Genomic DNA, 20,417 nt, shown 5'->3' with positions numbered 1-20,417 from the left:
TTTAGCTTTTGGTGGTTTAATTATGATGTATCTAGGTGTGAATCTCTTTGAATGCATCCAGCTTGGTGTTTGTTGAGCTTGGATGTGTAAGTTAATGTTTCTCATCAATTTGGGGAAGTTTACAACCATTATTTCTTCAAATATTCCCTCTCCCCTTACTCCGTCTCCTTCTTAGGCTCCTATTATGTGTATGCTGGTACACCTGGTAGTGTTCCACACTTCTCTGACACTGTTCATTTTTCTTCATTTTTTTTCTCTTTTTGCTCCTAAAGCCGGATAATCTCAATTGACCTATCTTCAACTTTGCTGATTCTTCCTTCTTCCTATTCAAATCTGATGTTAAGCCCCTCTAGTGAATTTTTCATTTCAGTTATATGTTTCAACTTCATAATATCTATTTGGTGCTGGATTTGTTTTATAAATTTTACCTCTTCCTTAGTATTCTCTTACTTGGTGAGATAGCATTCTCACAATTCTTTATTTCTTTAGATATGCGCATCCTTTTCTTCAGGGCAGTGTTTACTGACTGCTTTATTTCCCATGAATCGAACATATTTTTCTTTATTTGTTTTGTGCATGTCTCTTACTTTTCTTTTTTTTAATAATTTTTTATTCTTATGTTAATCACCATACATTACATCATTAGTTTTTGATGTAGTGTTCCATGATTCATTGTTTGTGCATAACACCCAGTGCTCCACGCAGAATGTGCCCTCTTTAATACCCATCACCAGGTTAACCCATCACCCCACACCCCCCAGAACCCTCAGTTTGTTTTTCAGAGTCCATCGTCTCTCATGGTTCATCTCCCCCTCTGACTTACTCCCCTTCATTCTTCCCCTCCTGCTATCTTCTTCTTTTTTTTTCTTAACATATATTGCATTATTTGTTTCAGAAGTACAGATCCATGATTCATCAGTCTTATACAATTCACAGTGCTCACATAGCACATACCCTCCCCGATGTCTATCACCCAGCCACCCCATCCCTCCCCACCCCACCACTCCAGCAACCCTCAGTTTGTTTCCTGAGATTAAGAATTCCTCATATCAGTGAGGTCATATGATACATGTTTTTCTCTGATTGACTTATTTCACTCAGCATAATACCCTCCAGTTCCATCCACGTCGTTGCAAATGGCAAGATCTCATTCCTTTTGATGGCTGCATGATAGTCCATTGTGTATATATACCACTTCTTCTTTAGCCATTCTTCCGTCGATGGACATCTTGGCTCTTTCCACAGTTTGGCTATTGTGGACATTGCTGCTATAAAAATAGGGGTGCACGTACCCCTTCGGATCCCTACATTTGTATCTTTGGGGTAAATACCCAGTAGTGCAATTGCTGGATCATATGGTAGCTCTATTTTCAACTGTTTGAGGAACCTCCATACTGTTTTCCAGAGTGGCTGCACCAGCTTGCATTCCCACCGACAGTGTAGGACGGTTCCCCTTTCTCCACATCCCCACCAACATCTGTCGTTTCCTGACTTGTTAATTTTAGCCATTCTAATGGGTGTGAGGTGGTATCTCATTGAGGTTTTGATTTGGATTTCCCTGATGCCGAGCAATGTTGAGCACTTTTTCATGTGCCTGTTGGCCATTTGGATGTCTTCTTTGGAAAAATCTCTGTTCATATCTTTTGCCCATTTCTTGATTGGATTATTTGTTCTTTGGGTGTTGAGTTTGATAAGTTCTTTATAGATTTTGGATACTAGCCCTTTATCTGATATGTCATTTGCAAATATTTTCTCCCATTCTGTCGGTTGTCTTTTGGTTTTGTGGACTGTTTCTTTGGCTGTGCAAAAGCTTTTTAGCTTGATGAAATCCCAATAGTTCATTTTTGCCCTGGCTTCCCTTGCCTTTGGCGATGTTTCTAGGAAGAAGTTGCTGCGGCTGAGGTGGAAGAGGTTGCTGCCTGTGTTCTCCTTTAGGATTTGGATGGACTCCTGTCTCACGTTTAGGTCTTTCAACCATTTGGAGTCTATTTTTGTGTGTGGTGTAAGGAAATGGTCCAGTTTCATTCTTATGCATGTGGCTGTCCAATTTTCCCAACACCATTTGTTGAAGAGACTGTCTTTTTACCATTGGGCATTCATTCTTTCCTGCTTTGTCAAAGATGAGTTGACCATAGAGTTGAGGGTCCATTTCTGGGCTCTCGATTCTGTTCCATTGATCTATGTGTCTGTTTTTGTGCCAGTACCGTACTGTCTTGATGATGACAGCTTTGTAATAGAGCTGGAAGTCCGGAATTGTGATGCCATCAGCTTTGCTTTTCTTTTTCAAGATTTCTCTGGCTATACGGGGTCTCTTCTGGTTCCATACAAATTTTAGGATTATTTGTTCCATTTCTTAGAAAAAGGTGGATGGTATTTTGATGGGGATTGCATTGAATGTGTAGATTGCTCTAGGTAGCACTGATATCTTCACAATGTTTGTTCTTCCAATCCATGAGCATGGAACGTTTTTCCATTTCTTTGTGTCTTCTTCAATTTCTTTCATGAGTTATTTTCTAGTGTTCTGAGTACAGATCCTTTGCCTCTTTGGTTCAATTTATTCCTAGGTATCTTATGGTTTTGGGTGCAATTGTGAATGGGATCAACTCCTTGATTTGTCTCTCTTCTGTCTTGTTGTTGGTGTATAGGAATGCCACTGATTTCTGTGCATTGATTTTATATCCTGCTACTTTACTGAATTCCTGTATGAGTTCTAACAGTTTTGGGGTGGAGTCTTTGGGTTTTCCACATACAGTATCATATCATCTGCAAAGAGTGAGAGTTTGACTTCCTCTTTGCCGATTTGGAAGCCTTTCATTTCTTTTTGTTGTCTGATTGCTGTGGCTAGGACTTCTAATACTATGTTGAATAGCAGTGGTGAGAGTGGACATCCCTGCCGCGTTCCTGACCTTAGGGGAAAAGCTCTCAGCTTTTCCCCATTGAGAATGATATTCGCTGTAGGTTTTTCATAGATGGCTTTTATGATATTGAGGTATGTACCCTCTATCCCTCTACTCTGAAGAGTTTTGATCAAGAAAGGATGCTTACTTTGTCAAATGCTTTTTCTGCATCTATTGAGAGGATCATATGATTCTTGTTCTTTCTTTTGTTAATGTAATGTATGACGTTGATTGATTTGCAGATGTTGAACCAGCCTTGCAGCCCAGGGATAAATCCCACATGGTCATGGTGAATAATCCTTTTAATGTACTGTTGGATCCTACTGACTAGTATTTTGGTGAGAATTTTTGCATCCATGTTCATCAAGGATATTGGTCTGTAATTCTCCTTTTTGATGGGGTCTTTGTCTGGTTTGGGGATCAAGGTAATGGTGGCCTCCTAAAATGAGTTTGGAAGGTTTCCTTCCATTTCTATTTTTTGGAACAGTTTGAGGAGAATAGGTATTAATTCTTTTTTAAATGTTTGGTAGAATTCCCCTGGGAAGCCATCTGGCCCTGGTCTTTTATTTGTTGGGAGATTTTTGATGACTGCTTCAATTTCCTTAGTGGTTATAGGTCTGTTCAGGTTTTCTATTTCTTCCTGGTTCAATTTTGGTAGTTGATACATCTCTAGGAATGCACCCATTTCTTCCAGGTTATCTAATTTGCTGGCATAGAGTTGCTCATAATATGTTCTTATAATTGTTTGTATGTCTTTGGTGTTGGTTGTGATCTCTCCTCTTTCATTCACGATTTTGTTGATTTGGGTCATTTCTCTTTTCTTTTTGATAAGTCTGGCCAGGGGTTTATCAATCTTGTTAATTCTTTCAAAGAACCAGCTCCTAGTTTCGTTGATCTGTTCTACTGTTCTTTTGGCTTCTAGTTCATTGATTTCTGCTCTGATCTTTATTATTTCTCTTCTCCTGCTGGGTTTAGGCTTTCTTTGCTGTTCTTTCTCCAGCTCCTTTAGGTGTAGGGTTAGGTTGTGTATTTGAGACCTTTCTTGTTTCTTGAGAAAGGCTTTATTGCTATATACTTTCCTCTCAGGACTGCCTTTGCTGTATGCCAAAGATTTTGAACAGTTGTATTTTCATTTTCATTGGTTTCCATGAATGTTTTTAATTCTCATTTAATTTCTTGGTTGACCCATTCATTCTTTAGTAGGGTGCTCTTTAGCCTCCATGTATTTGAGTTCTTTCTGACTTTCCTTTTGTGATTGAGTTCTAGTTTCAAAGCATTGTGTTCTGAAAATATGCAGGGAATGATCCCATTCTTTTGGTACCAGTTGAGACCTGATTTGTGACCTAGGATGTGATCAATTCTGGAGAATGTTCCATGGGCACTAGAGAAGAATGTGTATTCCGTTGCTTTGGGAGGGAATGTTCTGAATATATCTGTGAATTCCATTTGGTCCAGTGTGTCATTTAAAGTCTTTATTTCCTTGTTGATCTTTTGCTTAGATGATCTGTCCATTTCAGTGAGGGGGGTGTTAAAGTCCCCCACTATTATTGTATTGTTGTCAATGTGTTTCTTCGCTTTTGTTATTAGTTGCCTTATATAATTGGCTGCTCCCATGTTAGGGGCATAGATATTTACAATTGTTAGATCTTCTTGGTGGATAGACCCTTTAGGTAGGATATAGTGTCCTTCCTCATCTCTTTTTATAGTCTTTAGTTTAAAATCTAATTTGTCTGATATAAGGATTGCCACCCCAGCTTCCTTTTGGTGTCCATTAGCATGGTAAATGGTTTTCCACCCCCTCACTTTCAATCTGGGGGTTTCTTTGGATCTATAATGAGTCTCTTGCAGACAGCATATTGATGGGTCTTGTTTTTTTATCCAATCTGATAGCCTGTGTCTTGTGATTGGAGCATCTACCCCATTTACATTCAGGGTAACTTTTGAAAGGTATGAATTTAGTGCCATTGTATTGCCTGTAAGGTGACTGTTACTGTATTTTGTCTGTGTTCCTTTCTGGTCCATGTTGCTTTTAGGCTTTCTCTTTGCTTAGAGGACCCCTTTCAATATTTCTTGTAGGGCTGGTTTTGTGTTTGCAAATTCCTTTAGTTTTTGTTTGTCCTGGAAGCTTTTTATCTCTCCTTCTATTTTCAATGACAGCCTAGTTGGATGTAGTATTCTTGGCTGCATATTTTTCTTGTTTAATGCTCTGAAGATATCATGCCAGTCCTTTCTGGCCTGCCAGGTCTCTGTGGCTAGGTCTGTTGCCAATCTAATGTTTCTACCATTGTAGGTTACATATCTCTTCTCCCGAGCTGCTTTCAGGATTTTCTCTTTGTCTCTGAGACTCGTAAGTTTTACTATTAGATGTCGGGGCGTTGACCTATACTTATGGATTTTGAGAGGAGTTCTCTGTGCCTTCTGGATTTTGATGCCTGTTTCCTTCCCCACATTAGGGAAGTTATCTGCTATTATTTGCTCCAATATATCTTCTGCCTCTCTCTCTCTTTCTTCTTCTTCTTCTGGGATCCCAATTATTCTAATGTTGTTTCGTCTTATCGTATCGCTTATCTCTCGAATTCTGCCCTCGTGATCCTGTAGTTGTTTCTCTTTTTCTCAGCCTCTTTATTTTCCATCATTTGGTCTTCTATATCGCTGATTCTCTCTTCTGCCTCATTTATCCTAGCAGTTAGTGCTCCCATTTTTTATTGCACCTCATTAATAGCCTTTTTGATTTCGACTTGGTTAGATTTTAGTTCTTTTATTTCTCCAGAAAGCGTTTCTCTAATAACTTCCACGCTTTTTTCAAGCCCAGCTAGTATCTTTAAAGTCATGATTCTGAACTCTAGGTCCGACATTGTACTAATGTCAGTATTGAGTAGGTCCCTGGCAGATGGTATTACCTCTTGTTCTTTTTGCTGAGGTGATTTTTTTCATCTTGTCATTTTGTCCAGAGGAGAACAGATGAATGAGAGAACAGAATGCTACCAGGTTAACAACGTCTCCAGCAAATATACTCTATACAAATCAGAAAAGATCTGAAACCAGGGGACAGGAAAGGGAAAGAAAGAAGAGAAAAAAAAAAAGGAAAAAGAAAAAGATAAAAACAAACAAAAACAGAACAAAAAAAAAAACAGAATATGATCAAATATGATCAGGCTAGTGCATAGATCAGTGCCACACACTAGCTTTTGGGCATATTTTGGTCTGTTAGAAGAACGTGCCTGCTAAAATTTTAAAGGAAGAAAGACTTATATATGTACAAAATAAGGGTTGATACAATGAAGGGATGGCAGATGACTGTAAAGATGAAAATTATAAAAGATTTTATAAAAGGAATTGATAAGAAGTTGTTTTTAAAAAGAAAGAAGATTTAAAAAGAAAAAGGAAAAAGAAAAAAAAAAAAGGGAGAGAATGTGATCAGGCAGGAGAATAGAACAAAGCCATACACTAGTGATTTAGGGTATATTTTGATCTGTTAGAAGAAATTGTATCTCAAAATTTTAAAGAGAGAACAACTTATATATATATGCCAAAAATAAGGGTAACTACTATGAAGGGATAAAAATATGACTCTAAAAATGAAAAATAAAAAATGTTTTTTTTAAAAAGGGATTGATAAGATGTTGTTTGAAAAAGGGAAAAAGAAAAATTAAAAAAAACAGTTACAAAAATTAACTTTGAAAAACTAATGAATTATGGTAAAAAAGCCATGAATTCTATGTGCAGTATTCCCCTAGCGCTGGAGTTCTCCCGTTCTCCTTGATCGGTAAACTTGGTCTTGCCTTGCTGGCCGTTTGCGCTGATCTTCTGGGGGAGGGGCCTGTTGCCGTGGTTCCCAAATGTCTTTGCCGGAGGCAGAATTGCCCCGCCCTTGTCGGTCCCGGCTAAGCAAGCTGCTCGGGTTTGCTCTCAGGAGCTTTTGTTCCCTGCAAGCCCTCGGTACAGCTTTGGAGGACCAGGGTGAAAATGGTGGCCTCCCAATCTCCACCCAGAGGAGCTGAGAACTCGGGGCCCCGCTCCTCAGTGCGCCCCCAGAGAAAAGCAGTCATTCCCGTCTCCCCGGTCTCTGGCCGCACTCCGTGCTCACCCAGCCTGTGACCGAGCATTTCTATCTCTGGCACCCGACCCCGTGTGGAGTCTCCAAACCCAGCAGATCCCTGCGGTGCGCCCCCACGCCGCTCCTCCCGGGGGCGGAAGGGGAGTCTCCCTGGCTCTGCTGCTTGTTGGGTCCCTGCTGGAGGAGCAGTGGCCCGACTGGGCCGCAGATCAGTTTATGGCAACCCCGAGCTGCGAGCCTGCGCCTCGGCTCCGTCTCTGCAGCCGGCTTCCCCGCTCCGATACCTGGGAGCTCTGCTGCACTCAGGCACCCCCGGTCTTTCTGTGACCCCAAGGGTCCTGAGACCACACTGTCCCGCAATGGTTCCACCCCCCCTTAGCCACTGGAGCGACGTCCCTCAGCAGAGCCGGCTTCTCAAAGTTCCGATTTTGTGCTCCGCGGCTCTAGCACTTGCCAGAAGCGGCCGACGGAGGCCCCCTCCCCCGCCATCTATCCTCCCGAATATCGCCTCGGATTCACTTCTCCACACGTCCTACCTTCCAGTAAGTGGTCGCTTCTCTGTTCAGAGTGTTGTTACTCTTATCTTCGATCTCCTGTTGAGTTCGTAGGTGTTCAGAATGGTTTGATCCCTATTCAGCTGAATTCCTGAGACCAGACGAAATCCAGGTCTCCTACTCCTCTGCCATCTTGCTCCGCCCCGTCTCTTATTTTTCTTACTAAGTCTAGGCATCTTAAATAATATAATGTGGCAACTCTAGAAATCAGATTTTCCCACCTCCTTTGGGTTTATTGTTTAGTGATTTTTCAGCATTAAATCTGTGAAGTCTGTATTCTTTGTCACTTCAGTGGCCACTGAAGTCTCTGCTTGGTTAGCTTAGTGATCAGCTAATGACTGAACAAAAATTTCCTTAAACGCCTGAAGCCAATAAGCCTTCCAGTCTTTACAGAAGGGCTCTGTGCATATGTTGGGGCACACTTTCCATACTCACCGGCAGTTGATAGCCCTGCCTTACCCTTCACTTCCTGCTTGCATACAGCCTCAACATCAGACAGAGATAAGAGCTTAGGACTTTTTCAGGTATTTTATGAGAATGCTCCCAGCCCTGGGCATACATGTAGTCCGCTAGATCCCTGGCAATGTGTCAGAGCTTTTCAAAGTCTTCTATAGACATCTCATTCCCCAGCATTTCCTTTTAAGCTTTTCAGTTAGTCTGTTGTTTGCCCCAACTTTTATCTACCACCTCAGGCAGCTGTGATGATTAAACAATTGCTGATGTTTGTTTTTTGACAAAATGCCTTAGAGGAAAGGTTATTTGCACTTTGTGAACTCTGAGGGAGGTCAAATAAAGAAAAATCTTGTGAGTGGGGTCTTCCAGGGAACCACCAGTCAGGTCAAATAATGATGATTCTCTCAAAATGGGGTTTTGAAGGAGCTCTGTCACCATTCTGTACTATCCAGTGGCTGCCAAGCTCCTGTTTTTTATCATGAATATACATTGATGGTTTTCAAGGCTACCACACAGAGCTGGGGAAGATAGGAATTTAGCAGATTAAAAATGCCACAAAGATCACTGTTCTTACCAAATCAGCCACTTTTGTCAAATGAACACTTCTTGGATTGTTGCAAACCTTTGGTTAATTTCCAGAGTTCTGAGACAGTTAATTTTGACAATTCCTGCTAGTGTTCTTATTGCTTTTATGGAGGAGAGGATTTGGGGAGGTCATTACTTCACCATTCCCACTGTCATACTACTCTTTTATTTTTAATCTTTCTGTGAAATGTTTATTTAGGTGCACCACTTATAATCTCAGTTAGAGGGGCACCTAGGTGGCTCAGTCGGTTAAGTGTCTGACTCTTGATTTCAGCTCAGCTCTTGATCTCAGGGTTGTGAGTTCAAGCCCCGTGTTGGGTTCCATGCTTGGCATGGAGCCTACTTTAAAAAAAAAAAAAAATTCTCAGTTGGAAAGTTTTGTCTTTTATTAGGAAACTAAACCATTTGGGTATATTGTGCTCACATATATATTCAATCTTATCCTTACTACTTCATTTTACATTTCTATTTATTATGGTTTCTTTATTTTTTAATTTTTCTTTAGGGTTATCCTTATTCCTCTCTTTCCACTAATAGTTTGAAATTCAACTTTCTGTTTTACTATAAGTTACTGTAAACATCCATATAAAAATATCTAAACTTATATTTTCTATCAAAATAAAACTAAATAGTATAATAAGTACATAAAGTCATATCTTAAAACAATGTTTAAAACAAACAAGAAAACTATTTAAATCATTACAGTGTACTTTGGTGTCTCTGGTTTGAGAAGAAGATTGAGGTAATTTTACCAATTGCTGCTATTTATTGAGTGGCTGTTAGCATTAAACAGGATACATGCTTTCATTTGTTAATTCATTTAATCTTCACAACTCTGTAAGAACTCTTGTTATATATGATGAAATGAACTCTGAAAATTTAAATAAAGTTCCTAGAGTCACATAGATTATAGTTAACGATATCATGATCCAAGCTTGGGTCTGCCAAATTCCAGAGCCAAAACTACACTGCATCTCAAAGGCTTGCACCTTTCTAAAAGGGTAAAAATTTAAGAATACAGTCAGTTGGGAGGGATGTGCATGTTGATGAGAACAAATAATACAGAGTGTCTTTCCCAATATCTTTCATCAGATAAAATTTTAAATCTAGAGGGGGGAGGGAAGAAAATACAATGATAGATGAAATCTAGAAGAATAGAAACATGCTGAAAGATGGCCAGGAAGGAAGGGACAGCTGGGGCAGTATGAGAAGGAAGTCAAAGAGACAGAGAAAGTCAACCTATTTTGACTGAAGGGAACAGATGGGAGATGAGCAAAGACAAAAGGGGCCATGTGGGTAGGTGTCATCAGTTAGAGGGCAAGTAACTGGAATTTGATCAATCGACAAGAATTTATTTACTGGACTCCTGGGTACTGTGTGAGATACAAAAGAATGTAGAGTTATTTTGGGAATGATAATGATGTAGACAAGACAGATGGCTTGAACTGGGGCATTAACGCTGAAGGAAAAGGCTAGAGACAGAAGGCAGAAAGAAAGAGGTTAAGGCAATCTCCATGTGAGCCAGCTTGCATATCAATCTGGGAATTTTTGTGGGAACAGCAAGATATAGAGGAAATGCTGTAATTGCTATTGAATCAAAGTTAAAGAATCGGTAGATGGAACGAGAAAGATACCAAATCACCTACCCCCTCTATTTCTGCTTTTGTGTAAATTAAAAGATTATTAAAGATGAAAACACACCCATATGTACATACACACTACAGATAGTGCTTTAAATCATCCTTCCAAAAGTACATATGACCATTCAGCTAAGACTGAGTGGGGCCTGATACATTTTACTAAAACCAGATAGGTCTGAGGACCTTGGAAGGTTACTAAAAAGTATTTTGTGTTGGGAGATTGCAGGCAAGACTTAAGAGGTTCCTGAAGACATTCAACAGTGTAACAAGGATAGCTTACCATTTGTTAAAGTGAAAGTAAGTCAAGGTTAATTGGCGCAGCAGATATGGAACCCAATTCAGAAACATGAGGAGGAAATGAGGGTTCTGAGTAGTTCCTTAGTATATTGTTTGTCATAGACTCTCATATGAGCATTCTTTTATTCTAAAGTATTTATTGAACATCTTCTGTAACAAAAATGATAGCTGCCATGAGTTTTCCTGTATTCTAAGCTCTCTACATGCATTATCTCATCAAATCCTCATAACTGTAATGTGATTGTTAGTATTATCCCTATTTTATAAATGAGAAAAATAAGATTCAGATATGTTAAGTAACTCACCCAAGGTCACATAGTCAGTAGCTAGAAGAGAAGCAATTCATAGCCTAATCTGTATTATATTTCTTGTACTTCAAGGCAGGCATATTTTAGGTATAAAAATTAATACTTGGCAGTCCTTGTTCTTGAGAAGCATACAGACCAGCTAGGAGACAGAAAGTCAAACAGCTATAAAACAATAAAATGTTTTCTGTAAGAGGCATATACTAAGTGAGTGAGTAAAGAAATACAAATTTGCCTGCGGCTATCAGAGAGCACTTGAGCGTAGACTTTAAGGATCAGCAGTCATTTCCTAGGTGATGAAGGCACAGATGGAATTCCACTACAGGCAAAAGTAGTGCAAACAAGCATCCAGAGGTAGGGAGGAGTTTGAACTATTTAGGAAACCCTAAGGAAATCAGAAAGACTGAAACATAAAACGTAAATGAACAGTAAGAGATGAGGCTGGAGAGGCGCGCACCTGTATGTGAGGCTAAAGAATTTACAATTTATCCTGTAGAAGTTGGGGAAGCTTTGAAGTCAATCCTGTGAAGAGTTGGGTTAATAAAAGAGGTTCTACATGATATTGTATAACGGGGTCCATAAGACTATGAAAAGTCAAGGACTGGAGATGACCTGTGAGGGCCACAGCTAAATAGAAATGGCACCATTACAAATGGAAGACTCCATTGGAGATTCGAGGGGAGGTGGTGGGAAGGCAACAGCGTGCTCCAGAGAGACCTGGTCCCTGTGTACCAGAGCCTCCCCCAGGGTGGAGACACTTGGCACATAACTGCCTTGGCCAGTTATTTCACTCATGCATTTGCCCATCCAATGCACAGATACATGCCAGGCAGCCATAGCCTCGGTAGCGTCAGTATTTCAGTAGCAATACCGAACTTAATGGTGGATGGCTTTTGAAACGGCATGGCTGATCTCCTGGAAACTGACTCCAAGTATGACATTGGTGAGGACCTGTTAGAGATTTGTGCACAGCAGTCAAGTACAGCATGGAGAATGCCAGTAGTGAGTGCCCTGGAGGACACTGTCTGGGGTATCTGGAGTGAGCAGGGAGGGACCTATGGGTTCAAATCCCCCAAACTTTTGGGCACTGAGGTAGCTCACCAAATCTCAGACAAGAGGCACAGTCAAACACCTCAAGAGAATGGGTGTCTGCAGGGAACAACCACACCCAACAGAGGGCAGCATCTAAAACGAGGTAGGTAGAAAGATCCCAATTACAAATACCCAAGGGGAACTGAACAGAACCCCTGGGTTATAGATTTGAGATACTTCCTCCCAGGGGGCTAGAGACTGAAAGACTTGAGTAGAGGCTCATGTCATATAGACGTTTGTATGTAAAATGTATATGTTTAGATAGTAAATGGATGTTGTCCTTTCATTCTTGCCCCCACTTAGTTATGTGCTGCTTCCCTCCCTGGGTTTCAGCTTTCTCATCTATAACATGAAAGAGCTAGACCTCTTCAAGATCCCTTCCAGCTACAGTATTTTATTAGGACTCCAGATGGTTACTGGTGATGATAAAATTCTTTGTCAGCTTAAAATTATCTTGTGTATATGATACAACATCAGATTTTCCTCCTCTTAGGAACTGCCGTGTGAAAATGACCCAACAAATGCAGAATCTACATCTTTCTCAGTCGAAGAAACATAGTGCTCCATCATCTCCCAATGCTGCCAAACGCCTGTACAGAAACCTCTCTGAGAAACTGAAGGGGAGCCACTCTTCATTTGACGAGGCCTATTTTCGAGCAAGAACAGACCGGCTGAGCCTCAGAAAGACCTCAGTGGTAATAACATTCTTTTTATTCTTGTCTCTGCTTGATTGGTACAGTTGTGTTTAGGTTTGAAGAGATTCTAAGATGCTCCACATTTACTTCAGGACCTGCATTTGCAGTTTTATAAATGCTGAGAGTCCGGAAAGACAGGACCCACACATGTCTGTGCTGTGAACTGAAACTTGAGTGAATGTGAGAGTTTCCCTTTCTTTTTCTTAATTTCTTGCCCTTTCTTCTCTCTTAGTTTTTCTTTCTGTAATGTATCAAAGAAACAACAACAAAATGGCAGTTTTAAAAATAGGGAGCATGAATTAAGTAGGCTTTTTGAGAGCTCCAGTGTTCATTCAGAAACCAAATGAACAATGAACGTTTCATTTACTTATTTATAATGGTATGGCCCATATGCTTTTCCAGAGGCATTCAAAACAGAATCTAGGCAAAAAAATGTGTCTGTGCTATATAATGGGAAATAAAGTGATAGAGATAGAGGGAGTGAATGAGCAAGGAAAGAAGAGAGGAAGGAAGGAGTGAAAAAAAAGACTAGAGAAAAGAGAAATAGATATACGAAAATCCTAAGCAAATATAGTACCTAAAACTTACCATGACATTTCTCTCTGAGCTCCTAGTCAGCCAAAGCAGAGAGGGAAGTCCAGTTGGTTATAACATCCCATTAGCTGATAACTGAAAGTCTACCAGAAGAAATGAGTGTTTTCCTGTTGCTGAGTCCTCTCGTCTTTATAAGATGCCACAGTGAATTGTGTGATAGAGAAGGAAGGTCAATATTGGTGATGTTACGGACATTGTCATAGAGTAGTTTCTGATACCGACCCTGGGTAAGAGCTGAGGGCATAATATTACAATGCTCGGCAGGGGCATTTCTGCAGGGGGTAATGGCCCCACTTGTTTGAGCTTAACACAGAAATGAGCCCAAGCCTTTCCAGAGAGAAGCATGCTAGGGTTTGCCAACAAAAGCATGGAGGAGGAAATGACTCAAGAGTGAGAGCAAATATGGCACATGAGAAATTAGGCATACTAAGAATCACAGACAAATACACAACTGTGGACAGGGCAGCATGCTAACTTTGTTCTCTCTGTTTTCTCATTTGTTGTCTCATTTCCAGCTCATCTTCTGGGAGGGTTCGGTTGCTGAGTTACGGCCTCAGCAGCAGAGGCTCTTGGATTGGCAGACTGTAGACAGAACCCTTCTGCATTCAGCAGGCTCTCCTGTAGCGAAGACAGCTGCATACCAAAAATAGTTCTACCCCTTGGGGCCCCATTGTCAAAACGTGTATTTGCATACTAGCACTGTATTTCCCTCAAATTTCAATCACGTGTCATGTGCTCAGTTAGGCCGACCTGCAGCCTTCGATGGAGATAATTGATTTTTGGTGATACTAAAAATAAACCCTGCCAACCTAAATATTTGCTCACTGAAGACCTTGCACAGTTCAATCAGGCGAGCCCTGTGCTATGTCAGGACCAATGGTATGTCAACATTTTTAAAGAGCAAACAATTCCTGGAGAAGATACCAGATAGATGTGTAAATAGTGTATGTGTTGCCCTTCTCCCATGAGCTGCAGAAATACATATTTGAGAGAATTCCAGAGCTTTTCTCCTTTGTTTACTATTAATCTCTGATAGAACTTTTCAATGTAACTCTATTGTCCTTAGCTGTTATTTTTCTATGGGTGATTTTTATCCTATGAATATTCAACTTTTGGCCCTCTCAGCACAGTTGGCTACCCAGCCACTGAAACCCTAGCTGGACACCACCTCTTGAGGCCTTCCCTTGAGGGCTCAGAACTGCCAGGTGTTCAGTGGTTGGAGCATTGGGTTGAGAAGGTGCAGAGGTTAGTACAGAGGAGTCTAGGAGCTGGGGAGCTGGCCTGTAGGCAGTGAGAGCTATTCGAGAGCTGCAGAAAGGAAAGGGTGTGTAACATTATCAACTTTAGTGGTATTATTCTTGTGTCAGTATGGAGCACGGGCTGGAGGACACTAGGACCAGCAACAGGCAGGTCCCTGCCATCATCCAGGCAAGGGATGACAGTGGTCTGGGTCTGAGTGATAGTAGGGACGTGGGGATGGGGAGGGAAGGGGATGAGTCGGAGGGAAAGCATGCTGTCAATTGCAAGCCAGTCATCATTTCAGCGACCTGTGCTGCATTATCTATACCAGATTTTCCTGAACTGTGTTCTATAGAACACTATTCCAGGGGCAGTTAAAACAAATGCAATTAAAAAAAAAAAAAAAGAAAGCAAAAACATGTTCTCTGAACAAATATTTAAAACAGGTCATATTTCCCATCTGTTGGAGAGTCATAACTGCATAACTGCATGTTAGAATTATTAAAGACTCTGAGAGGTCTTACAGTAAAATAATGCAATAACCCAGCTTAATCCAGTGTGCACCAAATTTATATGACTGCATGCTACGTTCTTCATAGAACACCTCATAATGACCTATCAGACAGTCACCTCATAATGACCTTATCAGACAGTATTGCGCAAAAGACGGGTTTGAGGAAAGCCGATGTTTGCTCTTCTCTGTAGACCAGCCATGCTGTACTGTATGGTCTCAGTGCATCTAAACACACAGATCCATTCAGTGCCCATTAGAAAGATGGAGGGAGGGTCCAGCTGTGTTTAACAACTGCAGTTGTAAGTGGGGAGCAGTCACTGACGTCAGAACAGCTAAGCCACAAAGGCAAGCTGGCAAATGGAAGTGTGCTCACCTGCTTGTGTTCTTGCCCTCCAGAACTTCCAGGGCAATGAAGCCATGTTCGAAGCGGTCGAACAACAGGACATAGATGCCGTGCAGATCCTCCTGTATCAGTACACACCGGAAGAACTAGATCTCAACACACCCAACAGCGAGGGGCTGACGCCTCTAGATATCGCCATCATGACCAACAATGTGCCCATCGCCAGGATTCTTCTGAGGATGGGGGCCCGGGAAAGTCCACACTGTGAGTAAACCTGGGAAGAAAACCATGTGCTGTTAAGACTAGACCCAGCTTCATGCCACTGAAATAGCCATTGCTGACATTTAGAGCAGAACAGTTGACGAAGACAGGCTCCGAATGCCTTTACATGTTTTAATGGACTTTCACGCAAATAGTGACAGTGTTTAACCAGTCTAGGCATCAAGTTACATTCTAAACAGAATACACTGAGTGGAGCTGAAGAGGAACCTGGAAAGAACTTCCTCCTAAGAATTTAACCCAAGTTTTAAAATATGTGAAACACACCAAGTAAGGCTATAGAATAGGAATGTAGAAAAAGTTTAAGTGTGTGTGTGTTAGTGTCTTGTGTCCACAGGCAAGATGGTAGCTTCATTCAATCACTCATTCATTCAACAAACACTGAGGACAGGGCACTGTTCTAGGTACCAGGAATGCCATGGTGAGCAAGATAAACTCCCTGTTATCATAGAATTTAGACCCTAGTGCAGGAGACTTCCAATAAGCAAGTAAATAGATTAATTAAATTATAAACTCAAATAATGATGAATGCTATGAAGAAAATAAAGTGAGTGGCTAGAGATTGATGGAGTGGGGACTATTCTAAATAGGTTGGGCAAGAAAAGCTTCTCTGATATAATAACGTTTGAGCCTGGTCCTACGTGATAGCAAGGAATGAGCCATGAGGAGATACGGGGTCAAACTCTAGGCAGAGTGAACGGCAATAGAAAGGTGTCGAGGCAGGCAGGAATGAGATTGCATGTTTGATGGCCACAGCACGTCAGCCAGGAGGAGAGTGATAGCAGAGGAAGATCATTCCGGCTCTCGCACCCATGACAAGATGCTCACTTTGACTGTAAATGGGATGGAGAGACAGCAGAGCTGCTGAAACCGATGAATGACATATTCTGCTTTACATTTTAAAAGATCGCTACTGTGCTCCATGGCGAATAGACAGTGGTGGGGCCACTGTGGAACTGGAAAGGCCAGTTGCGAGGCCAGGAGACACAGTGGCTTGGACTGGCACAGTAGTGACATTGATGGTGAGCAGGGGTGGAATTCTGGATGTATTTTTTGAACAGCTTCATTGAGAGATAATTCCCATGCATGTAATTCATCCATTTCACGTGTACAGTTCAGTGGTGTTTGGTATATGCACCATGTGCAACCATGACCACAGTCATTTTTAGACCATTTTCATTACTCATACCCTCTCACTCCCCACCCACCACCCCCCCCACTCTTCCCAGCAGGCAGACACTAATCTACTTCCTCTTCCTATAGATTGCCCATTCAGGACATTTCATGTAAGTGGAATCATATAATGTGTGGTCTTTTGGGACTGGCTTCTTTCTGGATGTATTCTGAAGTAAAGCTGATAGTACTTTGCCAAAGGGAGCTGCTCTGGGGCCGATGGCAGAGCCAGCCCAGGAGCGGACAGGACAAAGTCGTGGAGCCCTCAGCTAATGCCAGGCACTATTCTGAGCACTTTACATGCATTCACTCCTTTAAGCCTCACGGCAACATTCTGAGGTAGGCACTCGCATTCCCCTTGGTGCAAACTCTCTGACCCAATGACCACAATGGCTCTGAGCCACAGTTTTTATGTTTCCTAAAAGAAAAAAGTAAACTCATCAAACTGTTACTTTCACTAATACTGATTCACTTACTTCCAAGTGGTGAGACCCAGAAGGCTGAAAGAGAAGCAAGCAAATATATAATTAGAGGCCACATCTCTGCTCCTAAATTTCATAAACCCCCACCACCCAAAGACTAGGTACAGAGGCAGATCCTTGTATCAGAAAACTCTTTATTTTAAAAATGCTGAGCTCACCACATTCATGTCAAACAGAGTGAGGATTTGGGTTCAGTAGGGTTGGGGCTTTGCAGTAAGAGCTCCATCGTCAAAGTGCCGCTTCTTTCTAATGGAACGGGAGGCTCGGAGGGGTGGGCAAATAGAGATGGAAGAAACCGAAAAGTCTTTGCTACCTTCCAACTTACGTTGCAATAATGTCTGCCCCAAAGATCCAGTGAGAGAGTGGTGGGGAGAGAATCAGAGGGTCTGAACACAGAGAATGCAGACTGAGCCCCATTCTATAGGAACAAGGAAACCATTCATCCAGATGTTGCCTGCACTGGGCTGGATGAAACATTAGTCCCACTTACCTGAGACGCTACAAAGAATTCTGCATTTTCCGTGAAACCAGTGAGACTCCCAATCTCCCCAAGTCCCCTTGTGCATAATTAAATCGCCATAAAAGAACCTGCGTCCTAAATAATCTAGTTAAACCAAAAGCAAATTCATTCAAAAGGTCCCTGGTTTGTCTCATTCCCTCTGGCATGATAACCACAATCATCATGACAAAGTTGTAAAGGAAGATGAGAGCTAAACCCAGGTTTTAGCCTCCGGGAAATCTGACACCTAAGTCACCTTGGCCACCCAAGAAGTCAAGGAGGTTGTACCCCGTATAGACCCCCACATGTGTAAAGGTGGCAAAGGAATAGTGTTTGAGGAGCTGTGAAGCATTATCTCTGATTTTTACAGTAGCACAGGTTCTGAGAGGTTAAGTAACTAAAGGTCACACATCTGGCAAGTGAATAGGGATGTCAAGTACTCAAACCCAGGTCTGTGGGACACCCATGCCTGGGACCCTTCTATGCAAACTTACTGTCTTTCCAAATAATCAGTACGGAGGACTGTGGCTGCTGGGCCCTTGCATCTTTCCCTTTGTGCCATTTGCTAAAATCCTCTGGTGTGTGTCTTTGTTCTCTTCTATACACTAAGGTGCCATGCCTGTTGGAGAGAGGCACAATAGAAAAGCACAATCTGTTTTCGGGGATTTTTAATTCACTTTTATATACCAAGTACAAAAGGAAGAGAATCGCTTCTGTGCATGAGTGTGAGCAAGCCCAGGAAAAAAACCGTGGTCCGCCAGCCAGAACCAGATAAGCAAACACCTGCTGCAAATTGCTCCCCAGAAGTTGCAGAGGCAGGATATAAGAGAAGAAGACTAACTGTGAGGCCTTAAGTCCACAGAGCGTTTGACACGTTGTGAGAATCCTTTTGCTTGCATCACCTCCTTTGGTCCTCACAACTGGCCTGTAAAATGGGAGTCCCTTTCCTCATTCTGCTCAATGAAGAAACCGGAATGAGGAAAGTCAGATATTTCACCCAATGCTACAAAGCCAGGAAGTGGTAGAACTACGACTTGAACCCAGATCCTCTATAATGCTTTGGTATTTGTGTAAAAGCGTTAGCACGCTCCCGGTCACACCTCATTCTTCCCTTCCCTGACTCTCCGTTGCTTCCTCTTCTCATACAAGTTTTTCAAAGCAACGAGCGGAGTTTCTAATAGGGTGAATTTTCTGTCTTCCTTTCCCCTGGGTGTTCCCTTCTGAAAACCAGCTCGATACTCTTTTCACGCTGCCGACCAAGAATCCCAGCACAACTCAGAAGCAAGTCCTCTGTGATCCACCATGGTTCATTGCAGGAATCGCAAAGACACAGATGAGTTTAGGGACTTAACTCTAAACCATTGGTCAGGCGTGTCTTCCAGTCTTTAGTCCCTGAATCACAATGCTATCTCGAGGTGTTCCTTACAAACAGGGCTTGAAACTCAACCAGGTACTCTTTCCTTACTCCTAGGGAAAGTTCCAGAAGTGGCCACCAGAACTTGCATACTGCCCCAAGGTTAAACGTATGCAGAACCCCGCCTGCTCATTAGATCCATCTACTTGTGTTTATTCGGCAACTTTTTTCTGTTCTTCCCACCTTTAGGCAAGCAGCAAAATAATACTCATTCCTTCTAAAAGACAGTATCAGCCATTATGAAAGTAGAATCCCAAGTACTTCCACTCGGACTGGTGTGTTGAGCTCAGGAAACTGGCAGAGACTCTGAAAGGACTGGAGCTGGGACAGCTAATGTAGGGACACCCAGGGGCTCTGCATTTCATGGTTCCAGCCAGTCAGTATCCCAGGTGCCGTGACTCCTGCTCAATGGGACAAATGCTATCTGAGAAAGACTTACCTCCCTTAGTGAAAGTCCCCAGTCATAGGCCCTTCCCTTATTCTGACTAACTCCTGTCCTGCCGCCACTCTCCAATCCCAGTTCAGTGGTCTCCAGGAGGAATGTGCTGAGTCATCAACGAGCCCCTTGCCTCTCTGTGGCTGCTATTTATTTGGGATCATCTAGGGTCTATAAATAGTAATCATAAAGAAATGAGTTCTTTTTGGATACCTACCATGTGCAAATCTGGTCACTCGTGGATTTTGTCTGTCTTTCAAGCCCAGTACCTGACACATAGTAGGTGCTCAGAAATTTTCAGGTGAAATTTTGAATGCCCCTGTGTTAGGCTGCTGGGAATTACAGGTATTGAATTCAGGCACATAGACACACATATTAGTTACATGCATAGTGTATACACAATGTGTGGGAAATACCTGTAAGTCTTTCAGTAATTTATACCTGGGAGTACCTCTGGCCATTGTCATGTTGTTATTTTCCAGGTACTGTTGTAGAATTTGGTTGTAAATGGAGCCTGACTGTTCAGTTTTACACTGTTGAATAATGTGGACCAGTAAGAATGATGGAATGCTCTTCATCTTTAGTCTCTCAGCCCTTTCTAGAGCCTTGGTCTCCCTTCTCTGCAGACCCTCCCTGTGTTTCTCTGTGAACTCACTCACTTTCTCTCGGGTATTGCCTCTGGAACTAGGAGATGTCGCCAGCCTTAGTTGTGTGCGGTTACTTCATGAAGCGCAATTGCCGAGCAGCTGCCGTGCAAGTGTGGTGCAGACGCCAGTGTTAGAATTCTGGCCGACTTGTCAGGATGCACCGCTAGTTTCTGCAGTAGTCGAGGGATCATGTTGGTGCTGGGACCAGTTCAGGGCACGTCT

General features: G+C 42.0%; 1 protein-coding gene across 7 annotated transcripts in view; it reads left to right on the top strand.

The window, feature by feature from the left end:
- Window positions 1–20,417, top strand: part of ANKFN1 (ankyrin repeat and fibronectin type III domain containing 1) — a 345,217-nt gene that overhangs the window by 185,956 nt on the left and 138,844 nt on the right. For all 7 annotated transcript variants that reach the window (XM_027624496.2, XM_027624493.1, XM_027624490.1 and 4 more), the window contains 2 exons: window positions 12,374–12,575; window positions 15,319–15,529. In XM_027624496.2, the coding sequence (XP_027480297.2) occupies window positions 12,374–12,575; window positions 15,319–15,529 (413 nt within the window). The remainder of the gene's footprint in view (window positions 1–12,373; window positions 12,576–15,318; window positions 15,530–20,417) is intronic.

This window comes from Zalophus californianus, chromosome 16 (assembly GCF_009762305.2).
Source record: "Zalophus californianus isolate mZalCal1 chromosome 16, mZalCal1.pri.v2, whole genome shotgun sequence".
Lineage (NCBI taxonomy): Eukaryota > Metazoa > Chordata > Mammalia > Carnivora > Otariidae > Zalophus > Zalophus californianus.
Note: the sequence above shows the minus strand (reverse complement) of the source record. Positions and strands in the feature narration are given on the sequence as shown.